The 26334-nt window shown below is 38.3% G+C and overlaps 1 protein-coding gene across 1 annotated transcript in view; it reads right to left on the reverse strand.

Annotated features, from left to right (window-relative positions):
- Positions 1–11829, reverse strand: part of LOC148015219 (bifunctional riboflavin biosynthesis protein RIBA 1, chloroplastic-like) — a 29188-nt gene extending 17359 nt beyond the window's left edge. The window contains exons 1-2 of the mRNA XM_087665861.1: positions 11467–11829; positions 3554–3881 (exon numbers count right to left, since the gene is read on the reverse strand). Of these exons, the coding sequence (XP_087521987.1) occupies positions 3554–3881; positions 11467–11624 (486 nt within the window). The 5' untranslated portion in view covers positions 11625–11829. The remainder of the gene's footprint in view (positions 1–3553; positions 3882–11466) is intronic.
- Positions 11830–26334: the final 14505 nt, after the last annotated feature.

Raw genomic sequence — 26334 nt, forward strand, 5'->3', positions numbered from 1 at the left:
CGTCTTGTGATTTATCTATTAGCAATTGAAATTAAAGAAATACCAAAAGGGGCGCCAGTTTTGGGGCCAACAAGGTGTCCACTGTCCAAGTTTATGAAGGTAAAGTGAGCATTTCAGTTTATGTTCATTTGCTGATTGTTGTAATTAAGTGCTTAATCACGTTAAACCACCCTATCTGAGAAGGAAGGCTAGTTTCAACAAAGAAGAAAAGGGACAAGTTTGAGCCAACTTCCAAGAAATAGGTGTTCATGCGATATAGCTCGTAGTACCAAAGATACATGCTTTATGATCTCGCTTCCTGGATGCAAGTTTAGAACAAAAAGCAGGTCCATCAAGGTCACAAAATGCTAATGACCAGCAAGGAGATGAAGAATATGATGACTAGTTTAAGGCTTGAGTTGAGGACAGCAACTAGTATATTTACCCAATTAGCCAAGGATCCTCAATTCATGAGTTTCTTGAACTCCTTGAAAAAGGCCAGCAAGGGCAAGAAGAAGATGCCATTCTCTACAGTTTGCGGCAACAAGAAGCTCCCAAAGAAGAGGCATTAAAGCCTCAAAGCTTCCGAGTAGCAATAAGCTCCCAAAGAAGAGCCACTGCAAACTTAGAGTGCACCAAACGTCAATGATTAACAAAGAAAGTAGAAAATCATAATATTGGGATAAGATGGAGATTTTGGGACCAACGCCTTCCCCCTGCCCCTCCCGCCCCCCCCAAAAAAAAAAAAACTATATGTGATTTTTACCAAAAACAACTCATGCTAGTGGGGCAAGATATACAAATGAAAGACCATCTTGGTAATGCAAATCCGTTGGTTTTTGGACAACAGGGCATGCATGCTAATATGGGTTGTCTAGGATACTTTGGTGGTGAAACTATCTTCCATGCAATGGCTAGTCAAGGACTATATATTGGGACATATGGAATGAACCCATATGATATGCAGCAGCCAATGCATGGAATACAAAACCCAATGTATCCAGGTATGGCAATTGGAATGCAAAACCCTATGTATAGCAATGTAGGCATGCTGCCTGGGGCACAAAGTGGAATATATGATAATGCATTTGCACTCCCTGGTGTGTATGGGGCTCAAGGAATGAATGTTGGTCATGCATATGCTTCGTATGGTGCTGGTGGTAATGCAAATACAGCAAATGTACCCTTTTAGCAGCCACTAGTTTATGATAATGTGGCATTAAAGGGGCCAGCAAAGGACTATGATGAAGGTGGTAAAGGGGCCTATCACGAGGACATGTATTTTTAATGCTTAGCTTTGGCATTATTAAGTTGTGCACATATAAACTGCAAGTCAACTGAGTCACAATGATGGCCTAAGTATCCCAAGTGATCAATAGGTGAAATTGGCAAAAGTTGTATAAAGTTATGCATCACAGGTAATTGTGGATGCCTGGTGTCAATTCGAGTCTAGGCTATTGATTGGACCATTAAATGTCCAGTGCTAACATTGTGGGACTAGACATTAATTACTTAATTAATGCTAAATCCAAGGCCACCTAATGTTTAGGGAAATTAAATGTCCCATAGGGATTAGCACATCAAAGATGGATGGGCACTAGCCAATTCTTGGGCAGTGACAAAGGAATAATTAATTGATACGGCAAGGGACACCAATTGTTGGGGCCAACCCACTATAGCCTATCTAAGATTAAGTGGTAGAATTTGCATTTTCAGATTTATGTCTTTATTGCTTGTTGCAAATTGTGGTAAATCAAGTCATTCACCATCCTTGCCAAGAAGGCTAGTTTCTCTTTGAGAGAGAGAGAGAGAGTGTGTGTGTGCGTGTGTGTGTGTGTGTGTGTGTGTGTTGCAACTAGCCACATTCAAGGTTGCCTTACCCTTCAAACGTTTATGATCACAAGGTACTAACTTATCCTTGTCAATCACCCCTATAGTCCCTATGGGAGTAATTTTTAAAGTAAGACCAAACCCCGATGGAGCATTTAAAAAATGGCATCTCATATCATGTAAACATGCCACAAAACACAACCAACAGAAGGATTGGATAGTCCTCTTCCAAAGTGCCTTGTGGGAACCCTACCAAAGATGCAGTCATTGATGTTAGCAGATTGCTGAGTCAGTCATGCAGGAAGTGCAATGCTCACAATTGGTTTCAAACTTTGGAAGTCCAACCATAAAGCATATGGGTAGGTCTCATTTGCTAAGTAATGCCTTCTTATGGTTCCTAAAAGCATCATCTAAGAAAGGCTATTGTGCATCCTAAAAACTTCCCTTACCACACAAAAAGCTCACAGTTCCTGTTCTTCCAAATACAATTAGAAAGAGCTTATGCCAAGAGCTCAAAAGACAACGTGACTGCCAACACCAATGTTTTTGAAGACCCAAAGGCAGCATTTCTGAACTCCCACCAAATGGCAGGTCATGAAAGTGCTGCTTTGAAACTGAACTTAAGTGCTAAGACATTTTCAAGACTTAGAGATGCATCTTTAACTCGAATATACCCAAAAAGCTTGAGGTTGAGCCAATGTCCCAGGTTCCTTTGGGACCATAGCGCAAATGCTTGATGGATGTTACCCAACTTAGCGTCATCTTTGAATGTCCTACAAGATGTGAGCAATTTTTGCTTCTCCCCTGATTTTCCAAATTTTCTCTACTTTTCTCCACTATAAAATCCTTTGTAACATGGTCTTTATCAACCTTGAGATGACCCTTGAGATGACCGAGCCTTTATTCATAGATCCACTCGCTTTATGCCCGATAAGTTTCATAGGATCACCATTGTAACAGTCATGCTGTAAACCACTGGGGTCATATGAAAATGCTGTGATCAACATTGTAAATATTTTTCTGGTTTGTAGACCCTTCAGGTCTTTTGTGGACCCATTGAGAACTTCCACTTCTTCTCCCTCTCCCTCCTGATCAACATTGTAATATTTACCCTTCAGGTCTTTTGTGGATCAACATTGTAAATATTTTTCTGGTTTATAGACCCTTCAGGCCTTTTGTGGACCCATTGAGAACTTCCTCTTCTTCTCCCTCTCCCTCCTGATTCTAGGCATTGCTTCTCACATGAACACTGACAATCATCTTGCTTTCTAGACATCATGCTTCTAAAAGCTCATGCCAAGAAAACTAGAAATATTCACAAGACTACATAACCCAGACATGGGTGAAATGTCAAGTTCAACAACACCCCAGAACTTGCAAAATCCCTTGAAAACTACTGCTTTTGAGGCGCTAGCACCTGTGGAATTTAAGTCTGCCATTTTCTGCTAATGTGTCCTTTGAATTTATGCATCATATTAATGATGCCTGTCAGAGGTCCCCTGGCTTTTCACTCTCTGCCAATGTACCACAAATAGTGTGTTTCTTCAGCAAATTTTCCTACTTTCCCATACAATTACTTATAGACAGTTCATGAAGAGATCAGGTACAACCAGTGTGACTCCATCTATGTTCTTTCAAATATTAAATTTTTTGCACCCTAGAGAAACTACAGCAAACACTCTCTCTCCTTGGTTCTGGCTTTCTTGCTTCTTGTTATTCAACTAATAAGAGACAGACAGCTTACCTTGCCATCACGAACAGCATCAACTGCCTCTGTAACCGAAGAGAAGCCTTCAGAGGGGCAGTCAGGATCCCCTTCCGTTTCACTGGAAAAAAACTGGTCTGTTTGTTGGGTTATTTCTGCTGTCAATATTGTAGGTTGTGTGATAGTGACACCAGATTGGGAATCATCAACTCCCAGGAAGTTGCCAGATTCCAGCAAATCAGTTTCACCAAAAGAATTGCTGGTGATAGCTCCATTTGTTGTCCCTGATTGCACAGTAATGCAGGCCCTCTTATGTTCAATGTGACTCATCTGTCTCCGCAAACCAGAAAACATTTTATCACCAAAGCTGAAACATAACAAACAGACAAGCCAGTCAGACTACACCCAGGAGATACTTTGCATACGTTGACAGTGTTCTTCTCTGCATTATAAACTTTATGAGGCTTTCCAATATTATGGCATATTCAGACTCCAGACTTCACAAAATCATCCTCTGATGGGAGATGGCAAGAAACTTTCAAAATATTGAAGATGCACAAGAAAGCAATAATGAAATAAAGTGACACTGTCTGGATAAAAACTGTGCAATGCATATTCATAAAGTGTAATCCTAGACTTCCATGAGTATAAGCTACAACAGTGCTCATTGCTCATCCTAGTGAGGCCTTGGTGAATACGACTACATCTTCTCTGTTTCCATTTCCCTCCACAAAGATAAGGACCATTTTCTCACAGGACATTTCTCATCTATCCTTGAGGGCTAGAACAACCTCTAAATTTTCTTCTTTGGTTAGACTGTCCATTCTTATGATAATCATCTGGTGTACTTCAGTCTTCTCAATATGGTTCCAAGTGTCATGTAAGGGAGGCTAAGTGCTTACATCACTTCCTAATGCTTCTCATTCTTTAGTCGACTGGCATTCAGAGCTCCAATTTTCAGCAACTTTAACAGAACCTAGACTTGTGGTTTTGAGCTCAAACCTTGGAACTTCAAAATTAGAATACCTAGAGTCACACACTCACTGTAGACATGAGTTGTGCTCAGGAGAAAGCCACATTCATGGAGTATTTCCACAAGATGGAGGTATCAAATAGCATTTGCCATTACTAGGTTGACTTCCAAATGGTGAAGTTCAAGTCTAGATGGAGCTCAAACATAACTTGAATATTGCTGTTTTTTTTTGTGCATTATTAGCAATTTTTTTATTGAAAAGAGGCCACTAGCTATTCTAGGCAAAAGAGTTTGCCAAAGAATGTCATTTTTGCTAGCAATCGTGTGCGTCATGTATGGTCATCTCTTGCCTATGTGCCTCAATCTAAGTCAAACGAGGACATTAGGAGCTCTAACAATGTATTTGTCCATCAGTTCATTGGTCCCATACACTTTAGGTGGAGGCCCACTCCTACATTTCACTCCTAGCAGTCTATTTCCCTTTTTTAAGGGCACGCGTTTATGGCTAGATGCAACACGCATTTTATCGAGCACACGGGCAACATTTAAATGCATTTTATCTAGAATTTTAGGTGTTATTTGTTGGTCCAACCTACATATTTATTGCTATCTATAGTTGTTGTAACCAACCTTTTGTATATAAAGTATTACCAAGACATATTGGCTTTTCAAATTAATTTGAAGCTTGCTTGCTTTGAAAGGCAATTTATATTATTCGCATCTTTTAAAATATGGTTAAATGTTGATCTTTATATTCAAGGGTGGCCAATGGCTAGAACGCCCTAGAATAACACTTGGGTTATCATTGATGAGATGCCCGAGAGAAATTACGAGTTTAGTCAGACAACCTATTATGAGGACATGTATTTTTGAAACCTCACTTAACATGTGGATTAATTTTTAATCACATGATTAAGTAAATGCAGCACATGTGAGATACGACTGGAGTTAGAGTAAATTTATGAGCCCAAGACCCGAGAAAATCACGGGATGTCAAAGGCAAAAGTTGTAATAAGTTATGTTACACAAGTACTTGGTGGTATCTAGTATCAATTGTTGGCCTAGGTCATTCATTTGGCCATAAGTGTCAATTGGTGACACTAGAGATGTCGCATTTAATGGTACCTAACGCCGATCTAATGGTTAAAGATGGCACAGAGAGACTCCGGAGTGGAAGATACCTAGCCATTTTAATTATGGGCCAGTCAGATTATTTTTCTAGGCACTGAAATAATTATCAGATTCATTTTCAATAATTAAAGGCCGAAAATTAATATTTAATGATAGATTATGTCAGAAAAACCATTTGAGAAGGCTGCCACTTGGCAAACTTGCCCATACAGGCTGGTAAAAGGCTGAAGAAGAGGAAAAACGAGATCATTCTTGCTGTGGCAAATGTGGGAGGCCTACGGCAACCATAACCAGCCTATTTCCAGCCATTGCAGCCAGCCACGAGTGAGTTTTGAGGAGTCAATTGCAAATTCGGACCCTCCACAACTGGGCGATCGCATCCATGTACAAGGTGACAACAGCTGATTTGGATGTCTCAACTGTAGGCAACAGCATTTAATGCTATTGTGGCAGGGTAGCAGCTGCATTTGACTGATTTTCAATCATTCTTCGTGACAAAACTCTGAATTTTCTCTCTCTACAGCTTTCTCTCTCGTCTCCCAACCATTTTATAGTCTTACTCCGAACATCTCAGCATTTGGACCCTTGGAGACTGAGAAATGTCAAATTTCTCTGCTGTAAACCCTAATTTCTATTGTAAATTAGGGTTTACCAGCAGCCTCGAGCGGTGTGTCAAAAATTGAAAGCTCCAAGACTTGAATTTTTTAGGGCTGAATGAGAATTTTAGCTAAATTCAGGTGGAGAACTAGCTAGCCATTGAATTTGGGGTATTTCCATGTCTATGAAGTGGGTGAAGGCCAATTAAGTACCCGAATCAAGAGGCAAAACAGATTGAAGACTTGCTGGTCACTTTTGACAGTAAGGGGAGTTTGGATTGCGAAGGGGATCGGGAGAATCCCATTGTAAATCAACTTTTTTTTTAATAAAGCTAAAGATATATCGAAAGGGGCACCAATTTTGGGGCCAATCGGATGTGCATTGTCCAAGATCAGTAGGTAAATTAGTATTTTCAGATTTGTATTTATTGTTTGCTGATGTAATCAAGTTGTAATCAAGGATTTACCACCCATCCACAGAAGAAAGGCTAGTTTCACGATCAAATTGACCAAAAAACCCAAATGACTAAGACTTTTTCACTCGGGTAGTCACATTGACTAGAAACACATATAATGGGCAATTTCAAAAAGTAAAATCAAATGCTCATAATCAAAAAAGCAAACCATAAACCACTGAGCCTATATAATTAAGCTCTCCAAAATCTAAATTTGCCGACTCCTACAATTTAGGAGGTTACTATTTTTTAAAATTACTTAGATGAAACTTCTGTTCACAAAAAATACTCCAAACTTTCATAAAAAACAATGTTATCTTCAACAACTATCTCAAATTCTTGACCATTTGAGAGATTCTTAAGAATACAAGATTTAGAACCTTCTTTCCCTAGAAAAGCAGCATGTGACATCTAGAATAGCACATATGTCATTTCAAAGAGATAAGTGTCCCTATACTTGTCATTTTCAACAAACACTTGTCATTTGTAACCTCTACTTTTCACTTTTGAGCACCTAAAGACTATCACTCATCCAAGTCACACTTTCTACTTAGCTTTATATAATCCAACCACTAAAGTGAAAATCAACTTGTTGCCCAGAGTATACACGAATTAGGCTTTCAAAACACTAATTTTTAGAATTGCAGCAAATCAGCCCTTTGTATATGGTTTACGCACTTGGTGCTCATGGTTTATTTCACTAAATTTTGTATAAGGGGAGGTGTCGGTTCTCCTCTCAATGTGCTATCTTAAGTTCAAAGTATTGTCGTTCTTACGTTCTTCCCCGTGCTTACATTTGTATCGAACTGAGAACATCTTCCTTGCAAAGTATTATCATTCTTACGTTCTTCCCCACACTTACATTTGTATCAAACTAAGAACATCTTCCTTGCAAGAACTTTTGAGGGCGACGGGATCTTTAGGCTTAACTTTCTCACCATGTCAAGAGACGAAGAGAATTTTGATAAACAACCGGAAGGCTCCCAACACTCTATATCTGTATGCTTCTCTGATTATGAGAAGATACAAAAATACAAGGAGCTAGAAGCACGTCCAAAATTTCAAACTTTGATGGAGACAAGGACTAAAGAACGAGCTCAAGCGAAGGTCTTTGAAGATTTTCTTACCAAGAAGACTCTTGAGACAAATGATGTTACAGCTGCAAAGGCCTACCTCAGCATGAAAGCTATCAATATTATTGATGCAACTAAGTCTACGAAAGATAACACATCACCTATCATTTAAGCATCCACCCAAGCAATGACTTCAAAGTCTCATCATATACAAGCTGCCTCCTTTTGTCCCAAGAATCCCTCCATAGAGAAGGATAAGAAGAAAGTCAAAGAGTCAACTATTTCCATGGTAGTTGAATCTCCAAATATGCTTTTAGCAGAGGAAAATGTACTAAAAGAGACTTTAAGCCTAGAGAGAAGAGCATCAAGTTTGACATTTTCTATGATAAGAGAGATTCTCAAAAAGTTGTCTTTTATTAGACAATTTGATACTGCTTTTGGTCGTAAAGATTATACAGAAAAATCAAAGATTAGGACGATTAAAATGAATCTGAAGAATGCCGCTTTAAATTAGAGGCTCAAAGTTGCTCAAGAGGAAAAGGAATCCAAGTCTTAGAAAAAGTTTAAGGAGATGTTTAACAAGAAGTTTCTACCTTCATCTTTTGAAGCCGATGTGCAACAAGAATGGGATGAGCTATGCAAAGTCAAGGAGACAATGTTGAGACATATATCAATAGGTTTGCAATTGTTTCTCTTAAATTTACATCTCTTAATAAAGTTTCTTCCGATATGGAGATGAGAAAGTTTATCATGGATTACATCCAACAATACGATTAGTTGTCAAGTTGACAAAGCCTGATAATTTGAAAGTAGCCCAAGATGCGACCCTAGAAGCTTAGTAAAACCTTCAAAGAAGAGCCACAAAAGATTAAGACCAAGATGTTTGACGGAAAAAAGTCAAATAAACAAAAATGAAAGCATCTGAATGACAGTATACCATCTTTGCCATCCAAAAAGAGGCTAGTATATCAATAGTTAGCAGAATATGCAAAAGAAGAGCAATGTTTCTCTTTTGGAGGAAAGGGACACATGGCTAGTCAATGTCCTAACAAGGCAAAGAAGGAAAGCTAGTTCCAAAAGACACCCAATTAAATGCTATACTACCTAAGTAATCCTTACAACAAGGTAAAACTTCATCTAAGAAAAGAAAGCTTTGTATGGCTTGGGGTAAGATTGTTAATCAATTTATTCTCATTCATTTTGATGCAGGGGCTATATATTATCATATCCATCCTTGGATTATTGAAGCTCTAAATCTACCAAAAGAGAGGTTTGAAACACCAAAAATGCCCGATGCTGCTTTTCAAGAAATGAAGTCTCAAGTTACTCCCATTTTTTAAAAACTATGAATTAAGATAGGAGATTATGTAGATCATGAGAGCTTTGTAATCGAAAATCTTGGTCATTGCGACATTGTATTGGAAATTCCCTCAAATAGAATAGTAAATCCACCTCATTGACTGGAATTAAAATAAATATAGATTTTTTTTAAAGGTTAAAAATATATCTTCTAATGCGGAAACAGAAGTAAACTCTATTCCCATCTTCTATTACAAAAATTGTAAAGCACTAAAAATTTCTATTTTCTCATACTTGATTTTTATCAAAGATTCTAACAAAGTGTCTAGAATTGAAGAGTACATCTCAGATATGAACGAGGAGCAAATGAGTTTCTTAAAGAAGTATTAAGATTGATTTGCAGACACTTTACCTCACAAGTTACCACCAAATAGACCAAAAGATCGTCACATTGACCTCATTTCTAGAAGCTCACCTTCAAATAGACCACTCTATGATGTGAGTCCAATACAAGAGGAGATTATGAAGTAAGTGAATGAGCTCTCACAGAAGGGTCTAATAAGACCCAATTCCTTACCTTTTTGCTCTCCAGACCTCTTATTGCAAAAAAAAAAAAAACTTGGTGCAAATGTATGGATCATAAGATCCTCGACAAAATTACAATTTAAAATAGATTTTTAATTCCAAGAATTGATAATATCTAGGTAAAGTTGGATGAATCCAAAATATTCAATCAGATTAACTTGAATAGTGACTCCCATCAAATAAAAATTGCTCCTCAAGATATTCATAAAATAGCATTTAGGTTGGTTTATATGAGTTTCGTGTATTATCATTTGGTCTCACTAATGCTCCTCCTACCTTTAATAGAATGATGGAAAGAATTTTTAGAGCGTATAAGAAGTTTATAGATACTTTCTTTGATAATATTTTGGTTCATTCAAAAGATGAATAAGAGCATAAGCAATACTTGAAAATAGTGTTTTGACTAGTGTCCATAAAGTTTAAAGTTTCTTCGAACTATGCACTTATTACAAGAGATTCATCAAATGGTTTGGAGTGGTTGCAAGACCATTGCATGATTTGACCATGAAAGCAACGGCATTCCAAAGAACCAAACTAGAGAAGAAAGCCTTTGAAGCTCTAAAGTTCTATATCAACAAAGAACTTGTTTTCTTATACCTAATTTGTCAAAACTTTTCTTTGTGAACTGTGATGCTTCAAGAAACTGCATTGATGCAATCTCAAACTGAAAAGAACATTCAATTACTTATGCATGCACAAGGTTGCAAAATACAAAAAAGAATACTACTACCTATGAAAAGGAGTTAAAGGCCATCATTCAAGCTTTAAAAGATTGCAAACTCTTATCTTTTAGGTGAAGAATTTCCCATCAAGAAAGACCATGACAATCTGAGACATTTTCTCAACCTACCAAAGATTTCTGAGAAGCATATTTGATAGGCCAATTATTTATCTCAATTTAACTTTCAGATATTGCATACTCCTAGAAAGCAAAACAAGATAGATTATGCCATGTCAAAAATGCCTCACATTCATGAAGTATCCATGATTCGTCATATAGATTTTACTAATAAGAGGGATGTGTATGCTTCTAATGAAGACTTCAAAATCATTTGGGAGAATTTACAACTTGGTAAAAAAGTAAATTCTTATACTATCAAAGATGGATTCCTTTTGATGGAGAATAAGTTGTGTATAATAAAGAAATTTACTTGGCAAAATCAGTACACCTTTGAAAAACTAATACAAACTAGGAATCAGGGAATCTCTCACTCTCTCTCTCTCTCTCTCTCTCTCTCTCTCTCTCTCTCTCTACATTTCAAAAGCATCAATGCCAATTATGTAGGTAATACCTAAACTTAGAAATCAGTACCACCTCTTTCTATTCAGTTCAAAAATCTCAGCACCAACTAATGGCTAATCCAAGAACTTATCACTAAGGCACACTGGATGGAGGTAAGTCTTAAAGACTTTTTTGGTCCGAATTTTGTGTTTGTCCACGTTCATAGCAATTAACTCACTTTTTCGTAGACACATCCTGTCTCTCACTTATCCATAGACACCATCGTACTTACATCAGGTCTCATGTCAGAACAAGTACTAGAAAGGAAGTTTCTCTATTCTATATAACATGCAACAGCTAAGTTTTGTGCACTTGATTCAAGACTAATATGGCAGATCCCAAGAGATGAAGTACCATTGTGTGAGACCATGGATTTGGTCTAGCTCAATCTGGAATAAGACACAGCATTTCTCCACTGCAGACCTAATGACAACTATGTACGACAAGACTACAGGCAACGATTGCGCATGGTAATCAAACAAAACACATAACCAGCAGCATACAACTGGCAAGAATCACTGCTTCCCGTGTGAGACAGAATACAAAAGACATAATTACCTGGGAAATGCATGGAGAGCAGGAGACCATGAGGAACTTCCGAAAGAAGCGGAGGTATTGCTGCAGGGAATGAGGGAGGGATCGGGGACTTTGAGGAAGGAGCCATCGCCGGGCAGGCGGGAGGTGGTGGAGGCAACGGCGGCGGCAGGGTATTCCATGGTGAATGGACTGGCGGCAAACGGCAGGGGGATGAGTTTTCACTATGGCGCAGACATACACAGAGGGGGGCAAAGGAATCAGATGTACTGCACTCTCCCCCTCTCCCTCTCTCTCTCTCTCTCTCTCTCTCTCTCTCTGTCTGTCAGAGAACCTCTCTCGACACGGATCAGCTGAGGAAGGGCTACCTTGGCTAAGTGGGATTTTGGTTTCTTTTCTGGTCGCTTAAAAAGGGCTAAAATTTGTTGACCACGATATTCTGATTTTAATTCCTTGACGCCTTCTTGTCGGCGTTTTTTGCCCTTTTTTTATGAACTTTTTCCCAAGCAAAAGTCCTTGAATAAAAGTGCAGCTCGCTTTATTTTTGTGGAATTAAATTATTAAAGTGTAGGTCTTGTCCATTATTTTTTTGGGAATTAATTTATTAAAGTGTAGTTCTTGTCTTCACAAACACAAATTGCTGACGGGTCAATGACTCAATACTAGTGGCTCACTCCCTCCAAACGTCAGCCACTAGTATTACTTATGATGCTAGGGCAGTTTTGCACAGTGCACGGTTTGTAGGTTTAGAGTCACTATAGAAATTGTCTCACTTTTGTAGCTCTGCCAATAGACGAAACGTTTGAGAATTAGGGCACAGTTTGCTACATGAAGGTGCAAAGAAGAAAACATTTATTGAAGGTATAGTCTACGTGCGAAGGCCCTTTAATATTGCAAGGGGAGATATTTTCCCGCACATGAGGTTCCAAGGTCAAACCTAGGAAATGCATTGAGGGCATGAGACCATGAGGAACTTCTAAAAGAAGTGGAGGTATTGTTGCAAGGAATGAGGGTGGGATTGGGGACTTTAAGGAAGGTGCCCCATAGAGTTTTTAGGGACTTCCATGTGCAGTAAAATATCCCCCCCATGCAATATGAGGAAGGTGCCCCATAAAGCTCAAGTTTTTGGGTTGCATACTTTACATATCCTCATGCTTCAGACTCTATGGAAAGCTAGGAACAAAAGAACTTTTTGGGGGGAAAGCATGGAAGTAAACTGGAACACAATCAACTATAGAGCTAGATGGTTCTAAAACACTTTTTGTATGCTTGGGAAGTTGGATAGCTAGGACTTAGTGAGAATTGAATATATTCAACTAGTCACTTGGAAGTTCTTATCTTACTATTATAATACTATTATAATATAGTATCTATGCAAGTCTAATACTAGTGGCTGGCAAAGAGAAGTGTTTCTTTCAATGAGTCACAAGCTACATGACCCCTAACCCAATGTTTCAAAGGCTAGAAGGGAACCACAAATTGTGAGAGCTTCTTGTAACTCACTTTTATGGTGCCCATGTTGAGTTGAATGTTGATTTGCATGTAAGTCATACTACAAGTGTCTTTTAACTTCTAATGATGCAAAATCCAAAAGAAGAGAATATTGCTAGTTTCAAAATCATGTGTCAAGTTTTCCTTGTTGCAAGTTTATAATAATGCCAAGTTTTGGCTTACTAGCCCAATCAATATTTTTTATTTTATGTGCACCATGTTAAAGGAACACCATTCCAACATAAAACTTACATAGGCTTCTATACGAGGAAATAAGTGTAAGAATCAACAACATTATTCTATTAGATAAACTTACATATGCAACTACATGGAGAGAGAAGTACATAAACCAATGACATTATTCTAATACACACATGGAGTATATATACATCTTATATATATATATATATATATATATATAGAGAGAGAGAGAGAGAGAGAGAGAAAAGCACGCGTGGAATGCTATGCCGCTTTGCAACAACTTTGTTGCCCAAAAGTGGCAAGTGAAGTTGCACTCAACAATCCATTTCTCCTCTTTCTCTCTCCTCTTTTCCCTCTCTGTTTCTAATTTTTTTCTCCCTCCTCCTCTCTCTCTCTCTCTCCCAATTTCCTATGTCTAATTCTCTCTCTCTCTCTCTCTCTCTCTCTCTCTCTCTCTCTCTCTCTCTCTCTCTCTCTTTTATTCCTCCCCTCAATCTCTCTTAAAGTATGTAAATTTTATATTTCCCCTATATATAATTCTCTCTCCTTTTATTCTCTCTCTCTCTCTCTCTCTCTCTCTCTCTCTCTCTCTCTCTCTCTCTCTCTCTCTCTCTCTCTCTCTCTCTCTCTCTCTCTCTCCGCCCCCTTTTCTTCTCCTCCCCTTTCCCCTAATTTTTCTTTTTTTCTTCTCTCCCTCTCTCTTTTCCTCCCCTCCTTCTTTCTCCCTTCCCCCTCCCTCAAAAAATATTTAAATTAAAAAAAGACATTTCTCTTTCCTCTTTTCCCCTATCTCTCTTCCTCTTTTTCTCTCTCTTCTTCTTCTTTTTCTCTCTCTCCCCCTCTCTCCTCTCTTTTCCTTCTCTCCCTCTCCTCTTTTTTCCTTTTTTCTTCTTCTCTCTCTTCATTCTCTCTTTAAATTTTTCTTAATTTTACATTTTTTTAAAAATCTTTCCTCTCTCTATAATTCTCTCTCTGTGTTCAAATTCTATGTCTTCTTCTTCTTCTTTTCTCTCTCCCTCTCTCTCTCTCATTTCCTTCTCTCTGCACTTTTATTCTCTCTATCTCTCTCCCCCCCTCCCCCTCTCGTTTTCTTTTTTCTTTTCCTCTCTTAAATTTTCTTTATCTTTATTTTTTCCTCTCTCTTGTCTTCTTTCTTTTTTGCTCTCTCTCTCTCTCTCTCTCTCTCTCTCTCTCTCTCTCTCTCTCTCTATATATATATATATATACCCTTATTTTTCTTTCATCTCTCTTTATCTTTCAAGTTATTTTCTCTCGCTCTCTTTTCTCCCTATATATTTTTTCTTCTCTCGATTTTCCTCTTTCCTCTCTTCCCCTTTCTCTCCCCCTATTTTCTCTCTCTTTAAATCAAATACTTTATGAAAAAAGGTTTAATTAAAAAATACTATTCTCTTTCCTCTTTTCCCCCTCTCTTCGTCTTTTTCTCTTTCTTCTTCTTCTATCTCCCTCTCAAAGTATGTGAAAAATTATGTCAAAATTTAAATTTAAAAAAGCTTTTTAAAATGTTTAATTAAAATGAAAGTTTCAATTAAAAAGTTTCATCAAAGAGAGAGAGAGAGAGAGAGAGAGAGAGAGAGAGAGAGAGAACCTAGGCCCTACACATGAGAGAGAGGGGGGAGGAATTTAAATAAAAATGGGAGGGGAAGAGAAAGGAAGAGATTATAGGTGAGAGAAGGGAGAGGGTTTTGATTTAGAGAGAGAGAGAGAGAGAGAGAGAGAGAGAAGGGGGGAAGGGCTTTAATTAAAAAGGGGAGGGGGAAGACAAAATGAGATATTACACGTTCGAGAGAGGGGAGGGGAGGGGAGGGGAGGGGGTTTTAATTTAAAAAAGGGAGGTTTGGAAAAGGGGGTAGGTGTTTGGGAAGCCCTCTGGAGGTTCGGAGCTTCTCGAACTTACAACCAAAATAATATAGTAGTAAAATGTATATATGTATGTGTATGTGTATAACACACACACACACAACTTTCCCTATGTCTCCACACTTTGCAAGGTTTTTTACAAAGGTCTATTGGTGGAAATTTGTTGTAAAGAACATGAAAGTGATGTTTTTAATCAAAATAAACACTACATTTGTTACATGCTTTTAAACAATATTAAAATCTGAGCTTGTTATGCAATAATGGTAAGACAATGCATAAGAATACAACCTAGGTCTTTGAAATCAACTAACAACCAACCAACTTATTTTTGTGCATGTAACCTCAATGTTTTCAACAATAAACTATTGTTTCGAAATTTCATAGGGGTAGAAAGAAGCCCTTTGACTATCTCATGGCATGCACATTCTCTCCTTCTCACTAACTCTCTTTCATGTTTTTAGAGGGCTAGAGCCTCACACAACCACAATATGTGCCTATCAACATATTCTTTGAAAAGGGAGAGAATAAGTGTCATGCTCATTTTCAACAAACATGGATGGATGTTGTACATGGATAACATGTAGACATGCTTTTGGAAATCTCAATAGTATAATAGTAGTCCATATTAGATTTTTATTGTAGCATCATCAATGAAAACATTACTTCATTAACAAAGACGATAAAATCACAAACCTTGCCTTACTAGGATGTACCACAATATGCATAAGGAAATACAAAGAGAAGTAAGTTAATATTTTGACAAAACAGAGAAATACATTATTCAACAAAATGCACCCAAAATCTAGCTAACCCTAACTGATTTTTGAACTTGACCTGAATTCAAAAAATTCTATTTAGTTTGTATGTATTCTCAATAGTGCAAATCCACCTTTTTGTTGTTTCCCCCAAAGAGACAAAGATAGAAGCATTGGTGTAAATCTCTCGTGAGCAAACACGTAATCACCACATCTTCACACGATGTATCCAAACATCAAACTTACTAAAATACACTTTGTGTAAAATAATGATAGACAACCCTTGATACATGTGTTGTAGAGACCAATCATCCTATCAAAGTTAGATAATCCATGATCACACATACAAGCCTTGACAGATATGTTGTAGAAACCAATCATTCTAAAGGATTCACATTTCAAATGTTATATAAACTCTACTTTACATATAAAATAGCCAAAATGTGACTATTCAACCTTGCTATCCCTTTAACTTTTTTTAATAATGCATTGGTAGATTGATATTATCAATATCGAAATAAAAAAAGGGGGGTATATACAAAGCCTAGATAGGCCAATTTCAATACACCGGTCCTATGTCCTTGACAAGGCTCTATAGAAAACTCTAAATACCTTATATGTGGTCTAGCAAGCTTTAAGTGCTCCCAAGACTTCTCACTTGAGCCTACAACACCTTGCCACTATCATGCAAGGTTGCTATAATTGTAGCATCATAAGAAAACCAAAGCACTATCTTGGCATCTTCCTCATATCTTATTCTCTCTCCTTTTACATTATATTTTTTAATTCTCTATCATTTTAAAATTATTTTTAGTTCTCTCTCTAATCATTTTTATTCTCTTTCTCTCATTATTTCCTCTCATTGTCACTTTTCTCTGTCCATTATTTTTTCTCTCTCCCCCTTTTTTTCAATCTCTCTTCTTATATATAAATATATCAATCATTTAATCCAATGCCATTTATGGTAGGTTATTAGATACCTCACAATGCCCTATGCAGGTAGAGTTTTTTATTCGATTTATCTCTATCTCTATCTCTATCTCATTGTTTCATTGCTCTCTCTCTGAGAGAGAGAGAGAGAGAGAGAGAGAGAGAGAGAGAGAGAGAGAGACTGTGTGTGTGTGTGTGTTATGATATATCTCTCTCTCTCTGTCTCTCATTCTTTTTTAATTTCCTTCTCAATCCCACTACTGCACTTCTCATAGTGTGTATCATTGTGAAGCTTGTGAGGCTATCTCACTTTGCATTTGGCTAGGCAAGAGCTTTTTCTCAAAATAAATACTTTTCAAACATGTTTCCTTCATGGAACACACATTTGTAGGAGAATATTGTTAAGGTTCATAGCATTTAAGTTGGAGTGGGTACCATTAACTCCTTAAAGCATCCAAGTTGGAGTGGGTTAAAACTCAAAACTTAGTTTTTACAATATGTGAATGAAACAAACTCTTCTCTCATTATCTCTCACAACAAAGCTATGCACAAGTGCAAGAGATCATGCAAAACATTGAAATTCCATTTTAGATTGTCTCACATAAAGCCAACAAATAGCAAAAGACCACAAGCGTGAAGGTCCCTAACAAGCTTGGATGTGCAATGGCCCCCCTATGCCCCCTGTGTGTGTGTGTGTGCGTGCGCGCGCGCATGCACAAATGTGCATGTGAATTCAACCCTTTAAGATCAATTCCCTAACCATATGGGGCTCATGCTTCATCTTAATTTTTGCCAAAGGCATATAATTAATTTCTCTCAAAATTTGTAAACAAACTAGAGGTGATATTGCATGCAATACTTTGTTGGATCTTTGATAAATAAAGTGATTTGCATGTGACACCTTGTTATTAGACATAAAAAAAAGTGTATGTATGATATGTGTGGCATGTCCCTAATGAAGGAATCAATCCCCGACTTATGCATTCGATAGGCCTACCAAGGAGTTAGCTCCAACATAAAATGTCAGACAAAAGCTTTAGCTTGATTATTGCAAAATCAAAATTGTCTCTCTCAATCTTTCTCTCAAGTTTGCAATAAATTATTTTGACATATGAGCAATGTTGTCCATTATAAACACTTTTAAATAGATGTGTCCTAGATATGGAAAATATGATTGCAAAATAAGATGATCATTCATCTCTCTCTCTCTCTCTCTCTCTCTCTCTCTCTCTCTCTCTCTCTCTCTCTCTCTCTCTCTCTCTCTCTCGTGTTATTGAAGAGTGGAACTTCCCTTAGACATTCAAACACAAAGCTTGATAGGTAGATAGGATCTTCACCCATAATTGAGATAGTATGACATGGACAATAGGTGTAAGATATAAACACGATATGATGATTTAAGGAGAGTGAGAAAGGGTTTGGGGGAAGGGGGAGAAAAGGGGGGGATGCCTCTAAAGATCAAGTAAGAGGGCGGATACCTCTAAAATCAAGTATATATATGTGCTATGTACATGCATATAGCGTTTATGGAATGCATACTCTATTCAATGATGACCCAAGAGCTAGATGGATAAAAATGTATATAGCCAGAATAATCGCTAAGGTAGATTCATGGATGATAAGTTTAATAAATAAAAATTTCCATCCCCGGGATCCCTCGGGCTGCCCTCTCTCTCTCTCTCTCATCGTGGCCTTTTGTTATCACGACTCACGAGTGCTTGCTCAGTCGCTGGCTTCTTGTACAGCTACCTCACACCTGCCACCCCTTCCAGTTGCCTGCCATCGTCAACCTGTAGCCTGTTCTGCAGCTCATGTGGTTCCACGTTGCAGGCTGCAGCTCTTTCCCTTTCATGTTGGTCCCACACTCCCGTGCCATCAGCCACAGTACAGCCATTGCCCGCACGCCACCTACGTCACCCCCTCTTTGGCTACTGCAACCACGGTTCAGAGAGAGAGAGAGAGAGAGAGAGAGAGAGAGGTGGGGGGCATACTGTGCTCTGATTGCTGCTTATACCAGTGTCTCGCTCCACCCACTTGGGTCTGTTACGAGAGAGAGAGAGAGAGAGGTGGGGGGCATACTGTGCTCTACTCTAATATGCTCTGAGAGGGAGAAAGAGAGCTGTGCTCTGATTGCTGCTTATACCAGTGTCTCGCTCCACCCACTTGGGTCTGTTGAGAGAGAGAGAGAGAGAGAGAGAGAGAGAGAGAGAGAGAGAGAGATCAGAGAGGGTTGCCATTGCATATCAGATCGACTGAATTGTTCTTACCTATTTATCATCGCGGCAGTAAGGGCTGAAGCTCAAAGACTAGTGAGTAGTAGCAGACTGGCACGCAATGTCGGAAGCTCCCTGTCGCCTGTTTGTCTGTCCCATCCCGTGGGCAAGTTTGGAGAGGGAAGTTGGAACGCATTGCAACATTTGCTTTCGCTGCAATAGTCCAGTTTCTTTCTCGCTGGGAGGGATTTGTCTTACTCCAAAGTGCAGACGGTTCAAATAAAATGCTAAAATCAAGAGATCAAATGTAAGGCTTAGGGTCATGAGTTGTGCTGGCCACTGCTGCTAGGCCCTCTAGTCCTTAGGTCCTCTCCTTCAACCTGCAAAGGTTTCATATTGACTAAGACATACTTGAACCGTGCGACCGAATTAGCAATAGCCTTTGATCATAGACATCTTTGACACGCAACAAGTGATAGTGTTGTACATCATGTAATGCGATGGCTATTTCTATGATGCATCGTGATGGAAATGAAATAAGCATGTTGTTGATCCCAATTTACCTGCGTGCAACCAAAACACTTGTTTTTCAGTGGCTCTTCAATCAAATCACAAATTTCTATTGCAAAAGGCACATGCATCCATTCTATGCAAATCTTGTTGTCTATTACAGACATCTAGTTGAAATGAAAAACTAAAGCACTGTAGAATTTGATTTTAGTACAAGCCCAAATGGTATGATCAACATGTATCCAACCTACTTAAGTATTTGCAAATGGCTCCTAGCACTTTCCTAAACAAAGTTACGTCTATATGTGAACACAATCAAACAAGGAAAAGAGAGCAAAGCCTCAGCCATGGACAATACTAACATACTAAAATTCATGGCACTTCATACCTGCACTAGATTAACACCTCCTTACAAATCCTAAGAGACACACTTCAAGCATGGTATTGCCTCATTACAAAGAACATAAAATTTATTGTTCCACCTGAAACAACTTGTATGAGATGCCTATGTCAATGAATGCATACACAAGTATGAAACATGGGCTCCTCCTTTGCTCTTGCTAAAATATGCTTTACATATTGTTCACACATATTTGCACATTGCATACATACATACACAATTCTACATGTTAAAATTTATGCAATGATAATGATGCATATGAATCGATGACAAACACGTATAATAGATGCAAAACACTGCTTTTCAAGTGAACATGGTTGTGCATAGGGCCAATGCAAACAAGAGCTCCAATATGCTATCATGTGCTTTCATAAAATGTTGTTATGTGAATATGGATGATGGTACACAATCAGGATTGTTTAGTGGTTTGTGCATGCAGATATGGCATCCATTTTGTACATGCAACAAAGAATGCAACAAAATGATATCATTTTGGATTTGTGGTGTTTGATTTGTAGTCAGATTTGATGTAGGGTTCACACATTCCAACACTGTGTGATCCCCGAATTGCATGCACCGAAAAAAGCAAGCACAGTTTATCATTATTTCATTGTGTGTGCAACATATGGCTAGTTCTCATAAGCTTGCAATATCTTTGCTTGGAATCGAGGACATGTGCAGAATTTCATATGTGTGCATGCATTAATGCGGTACGAAGGACATGGAATTCTGTATAAATATATACATTATGTCATGCCATTCGGCCTCTTCAAATGCAAAACTGAAACATCCTTCACCAAAATTGGTAAAAAGATTCATGCAATATGAATTAGCTCTTGATGATTAAGTGTTACATTACAATGTGATACTAATTATTTCATAAGTTGATGTCTTCCATAATGCAATAAAACCTGCAATTCTGAACACTTTGAAGGTTAAAGGCAATGTGTACCCAAAAATTCACATTCAACACAAGACGATATAGCATCACTTTGCAATTATTTTGGTTTTAAGATATTACATATTGTCATTGCAGTTTCCTCTTCTCCACATGCACATGAGTTGGAAAAAAAACTTGTTTCATATGGCTAACCTTGAATAGATTTTCACTACAATAAATGATGCTATAGTGTTGTGCTTGATTGTAGTTAGCATGTATTGGAAAAATATGATGTCAATTCACAATAATGAGGATGATGCCAAATGTGATGAGATGGAAATATATGACATGGAAAGACACATGTCCATGCCTTTGATGGGGGCTAATTTCACTTCATTATATGCATGTATTTTTTTGATTGTGTAGGCAGTTCAAGATGTTGTATCAAAGAGACATGCAAAATTTCCTATTTTTGACTATTAAGTCAAGCCTCATTCCATCAATTGGTGGGACTTTTATATTCGAGCAATGAGAGGTGATAATGCTCACTTCAAGGAGGTACTTCATTTTCTTGTTAGCTTGTTCATGCACCTTTCAAACATGATGCATGATCACTTGAGGCAAGGAGATATTCCTTACCCTTTGACAATAATATTTAGTAGAGTTATAACTATTGAGAAAATGGTGCCATTGCAATGCTTCTCTTGCTAGTGACACATGCTATTAGAGATTAGTGAGCACTTTGGTGTTGAAAAAAACATAGTCATGCATAAATTTATTGATGCAGTTTTGGAACACAAATCACACTTTATTCGATGGCCAAGAGATGCGAATATGACTAGAGTGAAAGAAGGTTTTTTGTTTGCATAGGGCATTTCTAAATTGTTATAGGGCTTTGGATGCAATGCATGTGAACATGTATGAGCCTCGGGATGTAAGCATTATAAATTCGTTTGACAAAAATGAAAACTACTCCATGTTTGTACAATGCATTATTGACATGGACTTGCATTTTTTGGATGTTTATACAGGATGACTTGGGTAACACATGATAGTTGTATCTTTTGCAACTTTGGATTTTATGCAAGAATGCTTAGTGGGGAGTATTTGCCGAGGCTTGAATTCATAGATGGTGATTTTTCCAAATTTAGGGAGTACATTATATGTGATAGTAGATATGCTCTATATAATTGGTTGATGACGCCATATAGATTGCCACACAAAATGATCTCAAAAGATATTACAATTACATGTTTCCTCTACTAGAACTATTGTTGAGTGGCCCTTTGGCCACTTGAAACAATGGTGGCAATATTTGAGAATGGAATAATATCATGACCCTCATTGAGGTTTCTTACAAAATGTCGAGCAAAATGCATTGTGATTTGTTGTGCATTGAGCAATATCTGCATTGATGGAGAGGATGTGATCGACAATGACTATGCAAGGATTGGAAATCAGAATTTTCATTTCATGGACCCTCTAGATACCATAGTGTAGAGGTCCAAAGGTTGTTCTTGCACGTTATGTTTTGCCTAGAGATGCTTAAGGTAGAGTCATTCTCAATTTGATGATTGAGCCTTTCTCATTGTAGGGCCAAGATTGCAACATGTGTGTCACGTTCCCATGCTAGTTGCCTCTTCTCCACCTCTAAAAAGTGATTCATTAGTTGCTTTGTGGTCTCTTCCAAATCTCGGCTTAGGGTTGTATTGTTTGGTTTATGCCTCTTGTGGCTCGAAGTGGTGGAGTTGTCTATGGGAGTTTGCTACTTCACTAAATCTTCTGCTCCTTCTTCATGGGTGGCGTCATGATACTGTGCGTCCACCACTGCAAAGCCATTTTGGAGTGTTCAGATGATAGTCATTTGTGTGGAGGAGAACTCGGGGTTGTGAGATGCTGATCCGTTGTCAGTTTCAATGCCATCAGTGCTGCATGTAGAATCTGTCACAATCACTTGTGCGGCTTAAATGCTTGTATGACACTGGGAGCTCTAGGTACAGGCCAAGAAATACACACGATTAAACAACACATGGAATCTGAGGGCACGTGTCCTGATTCTGTCACTTTTCTTTTGTGCTTAAAAGCTATTGGTGTTACAAAAGATTTAGAGACAGGTCATCTTTTACATGTTGAAACAATCAAACAGGGTTTGGAAAGAGAGCTTCGTGTGGCCAACACACTTTTGGATATGTATGGCAAATGTGGCTTGCTTCTTGCTTCGAGATGCCCACCAGTGAGTGTTTGATAGGTTGCAAGTTAGAACTGCAGTAGTGTGGAATGTGATGCTATGTAGTTATGCTGAACATTGCCAAGATGAACTCTTTTAATCAGATGCAGCTAGAAAGTGTGCATGCAAATGCTATCACATTTATTCTATGTTTGAAAGCCTGTGGCAATACAGGAGCCTTAAAATAGGCCGAAAGGTATATGCCAAGATTAGGAAATCTAGACTAGAAAGAATCTACATGTGGGAAGCACATTGGTGGACATGTATGGCAAATGTGGTTCTATTGTAGAAGGAAGGGAGGTGTTTGACATGTTGCAAGTCCAAGGTGTTGTGCCTTGGATTGCAATGATCAAGGCATATGGTGATAATAATGAGGGTGACATGGCAAGGACTATGTGCTTGTGAAAAGCGACCTTTAGTCAAGTATCTGTGACAAAAGTAGATGAAGCTATTATTAGATAAAAAAGAAACGTTGATTATAATAAGGCTAATTTTGGAGGGGAAGAGAGAAAAAAAGGACTCATAGAGTTTCTTTTTGAGGAGGGACTTAGCATGTTTGTTTCAGGGGGGGGGGGTTAGTTCAAAAAGGAGGGGACGACAATGATGGGAAGGAAGATTAGTGCTGGAAGGGAGAGAGACCAATCATCTAAACAATGAATTGGGTCTGCTTAACTGTAAAACCCTTCGGGGTTCCCTTTGAACCATCAACCTAGCCTGTAGTATCCCAAAAGTAGTACCGTATTTTGCCATTGTTGGTATAAAAAATCCAGTGGATGAACTTCAACACCGATTGTGGGTTCATGTCTCTTCTCAAATTCACCAGTCAAGTGACGTTTCACAAAAGTATTCTTTTTCATTACTCCATCGCCTACGATGACCAACTTAAAACTAGGATAGTTTGATTGCTGATCAGGAAGTGCCATGGTTGTAAGATTGGTCGATCTCTTTTGTTCGGTGTAGTGAAGAATGGAATGCACAGGTGAATCTTTTGTCTCGCAACTCGGGGACTTCTGTGGAATAATAGAGAACAACTCATGGAGAGAAAGCATAGTTGGAGTAGGGCCAACTCTACAAAAAACTGTTGATCTTGCTGCAAGGTGTGTGGTAGATGCAAGCTTGGAGCTTTTGAGAGTTGTTGTTACCTTCCTAGGACAAGGAAACAAACAAGAGGAGCTTGACTTACCATTCTTCATCTTGTCTTTAACATGAATGCACTTTGAAGTCTTGGTATTGTTGAGGGCCTTCAACTTATTGGATTTGGAATAGAGTTTTACCTCCAGTACACACTGGTTCTGATTGTATTGACAGTTTATACTGGTTTTGAGTGTCTATCATGTGTTGATTCATCACTTCAAGTTGGAGCACTATAAGCATGTGATTGCAATGGGCTACTATATGTGCATTGAAGTCAAAGAGTTGGAGTGAACATCATGGAGTGCGAGCACAACTCTGAAATGTGTTCAAAATTTGTTCCAAGCATTGAATAGTCGGACGAATTTGAGTTTGTGTAAACAACTTTTGTGAATTAATAAATCAAATCGTTTTGAGTTCTTTGAGTCTTTGCTTTCTTCCATGCTTGTGATCTCGAGTAAACAGAGGCCCGACACCTTCTATCAAGTCAAACCGCGAGATGAGAATTCTTGATCCGTGCAACATCTGGTGAACTCGATGTGAAGACCAGAACATCTGGTGAATTCTTGATCCGTGCAACATCTGGTGAACTCGATGTGAAGACCGGAACTCAGATTGCAAGCAATGGATGAAGTAGTGGAAGATGCACTAGATGCAATATATGAGGAAAGGGTTGTATTTGATGGTTATGATGCTAAAGGTTATCTTACATGCTATGAATAAGAGATGAAACTTAGAGGTGTCTTATATGAACGCATGATCAAAGAATTTAAACAACTAGTGATTCTGGATTGGCATGAGCAAATATATGAATTGAACAAAGTATATGAAGACAATTTGACACATTAAGATGTTGTTATACAAGTGGGTGACTGTTATTTGGAAGAAATAGGGAAAAATTTTGGTGATGCGGGTGCTCCAGAAGAACAAGAAGATCAAGGTTTGCAGCAAAAGCCAAAGTATGATGAATTTTGGGAGAAAATTTGTGCAAATCTTGAAGCAAAGAAAGATACATGCCTTATCAAAGATGGTGATGTTATGGAACCTCATGATGAGGACAGAGTTTGAGTTCTCCATGCATGATTGGAAAACAAGGTTTTGGGCAATTCTACACACGTCGACATATAAACCGAATTGAGCAAAATTTTTCAAAGGTGATGAATGTCAAAACTACCTCGGTTTTTCATTCTAGATGATAAGAATAACAAATGTGCGTTGAAGTCAAAGAGTTGGAGCGAGCATCATGGAGTGCGAGCACAGCTCTGAAATGTGTTAAGAATTTGTTTCGAGCATTGAATAGCCGGACGAATTTGAGTTTGTGTAAACAACTTTTGTGAATCAATAAATCTAATCGTTTTGAGTTCTTTGAGTGTTTGCTTTCTTCCCTGTTTGTGATCTCAAGTAAATAGAGACGCCTTCCGTCAATCGAACCGCAAGACGAGAATTCTGGATTTGTGCGACAGCGGGTATACGATTATCATCATGGTTTGTAGTTTCATGCCCTTCTTGTGGTGCTATGAAATAAATTATGAATATTGTAACAAAAGATTTGTACTAATTAATATTTGGTGCAAGATTTTTATTTGTGCAAATAGAGAGTTGGCACCATCTTGGTTTGTAGACGTGTCCACTACATGGTCCCCTGGATTTGCCACATGTTGTTCACCTATGTGGCTATTTATGGTATCATAGACACCTATGTCAAATGATATTGACAACTTCCTAGCCTTCCTTTCCCGTGAATTCATATGCCAATATGATGGATGCCCAAATGCCACTCGTAATCATAAATTTCTTTTCACTCTTTACTTATTTGGTTCTATTAAGACTTGCATTGTCTTATTGACCTATGGACATTTGACTTCGCACATTGGTTGGTGACATATATCCATCTTCGCCTAGTAATTCTCATTTGCATTGGCAAGCTCCCTATCTCTATCACGTCATCCAAGTCCAATTTAGTAGTGATAAGGACTTTGATCTCTTAAATGTCTCAAGGATCCTTTTTAAAGGCTTCGGAGTCCTTTGCCAATAGGGGAAAACTATCCATGATCCGTGTAGCAAATGGAGGGTTATCATCGCCACCATTGTAGCATTTTTGGTGCATTATTGTGAAGATGGTTTTGCTCATTTTTTCTTGGAGGTGTGAGATATAGTGGCTCTACCCCATCCTTAGTAGGGGGATGAGGAGTGTGAGAGGTGGCTCTTGGGAGGCCCATAGGTGGAAACCATAGGTGTCTAGCAACATGTCTATGAATGTTGGAGAATGGTGGTGC

The sequence above is a fragment of the Lygodium microphyllum genome, chromosome 24, assembly GCF_053477565.2.
Source record: "Lygodium microphyllum isolate KBCC chromosome 24, Lygodium_microphyllum_v1.1.10, whole genome shotgun sequence".
NCBI lineage: Eukaryota > Viridiplantae > Streptophyta > Polypodiopsida > Schizaeales > Lygodiaceae > Lygodium > Lygodium microphyllum.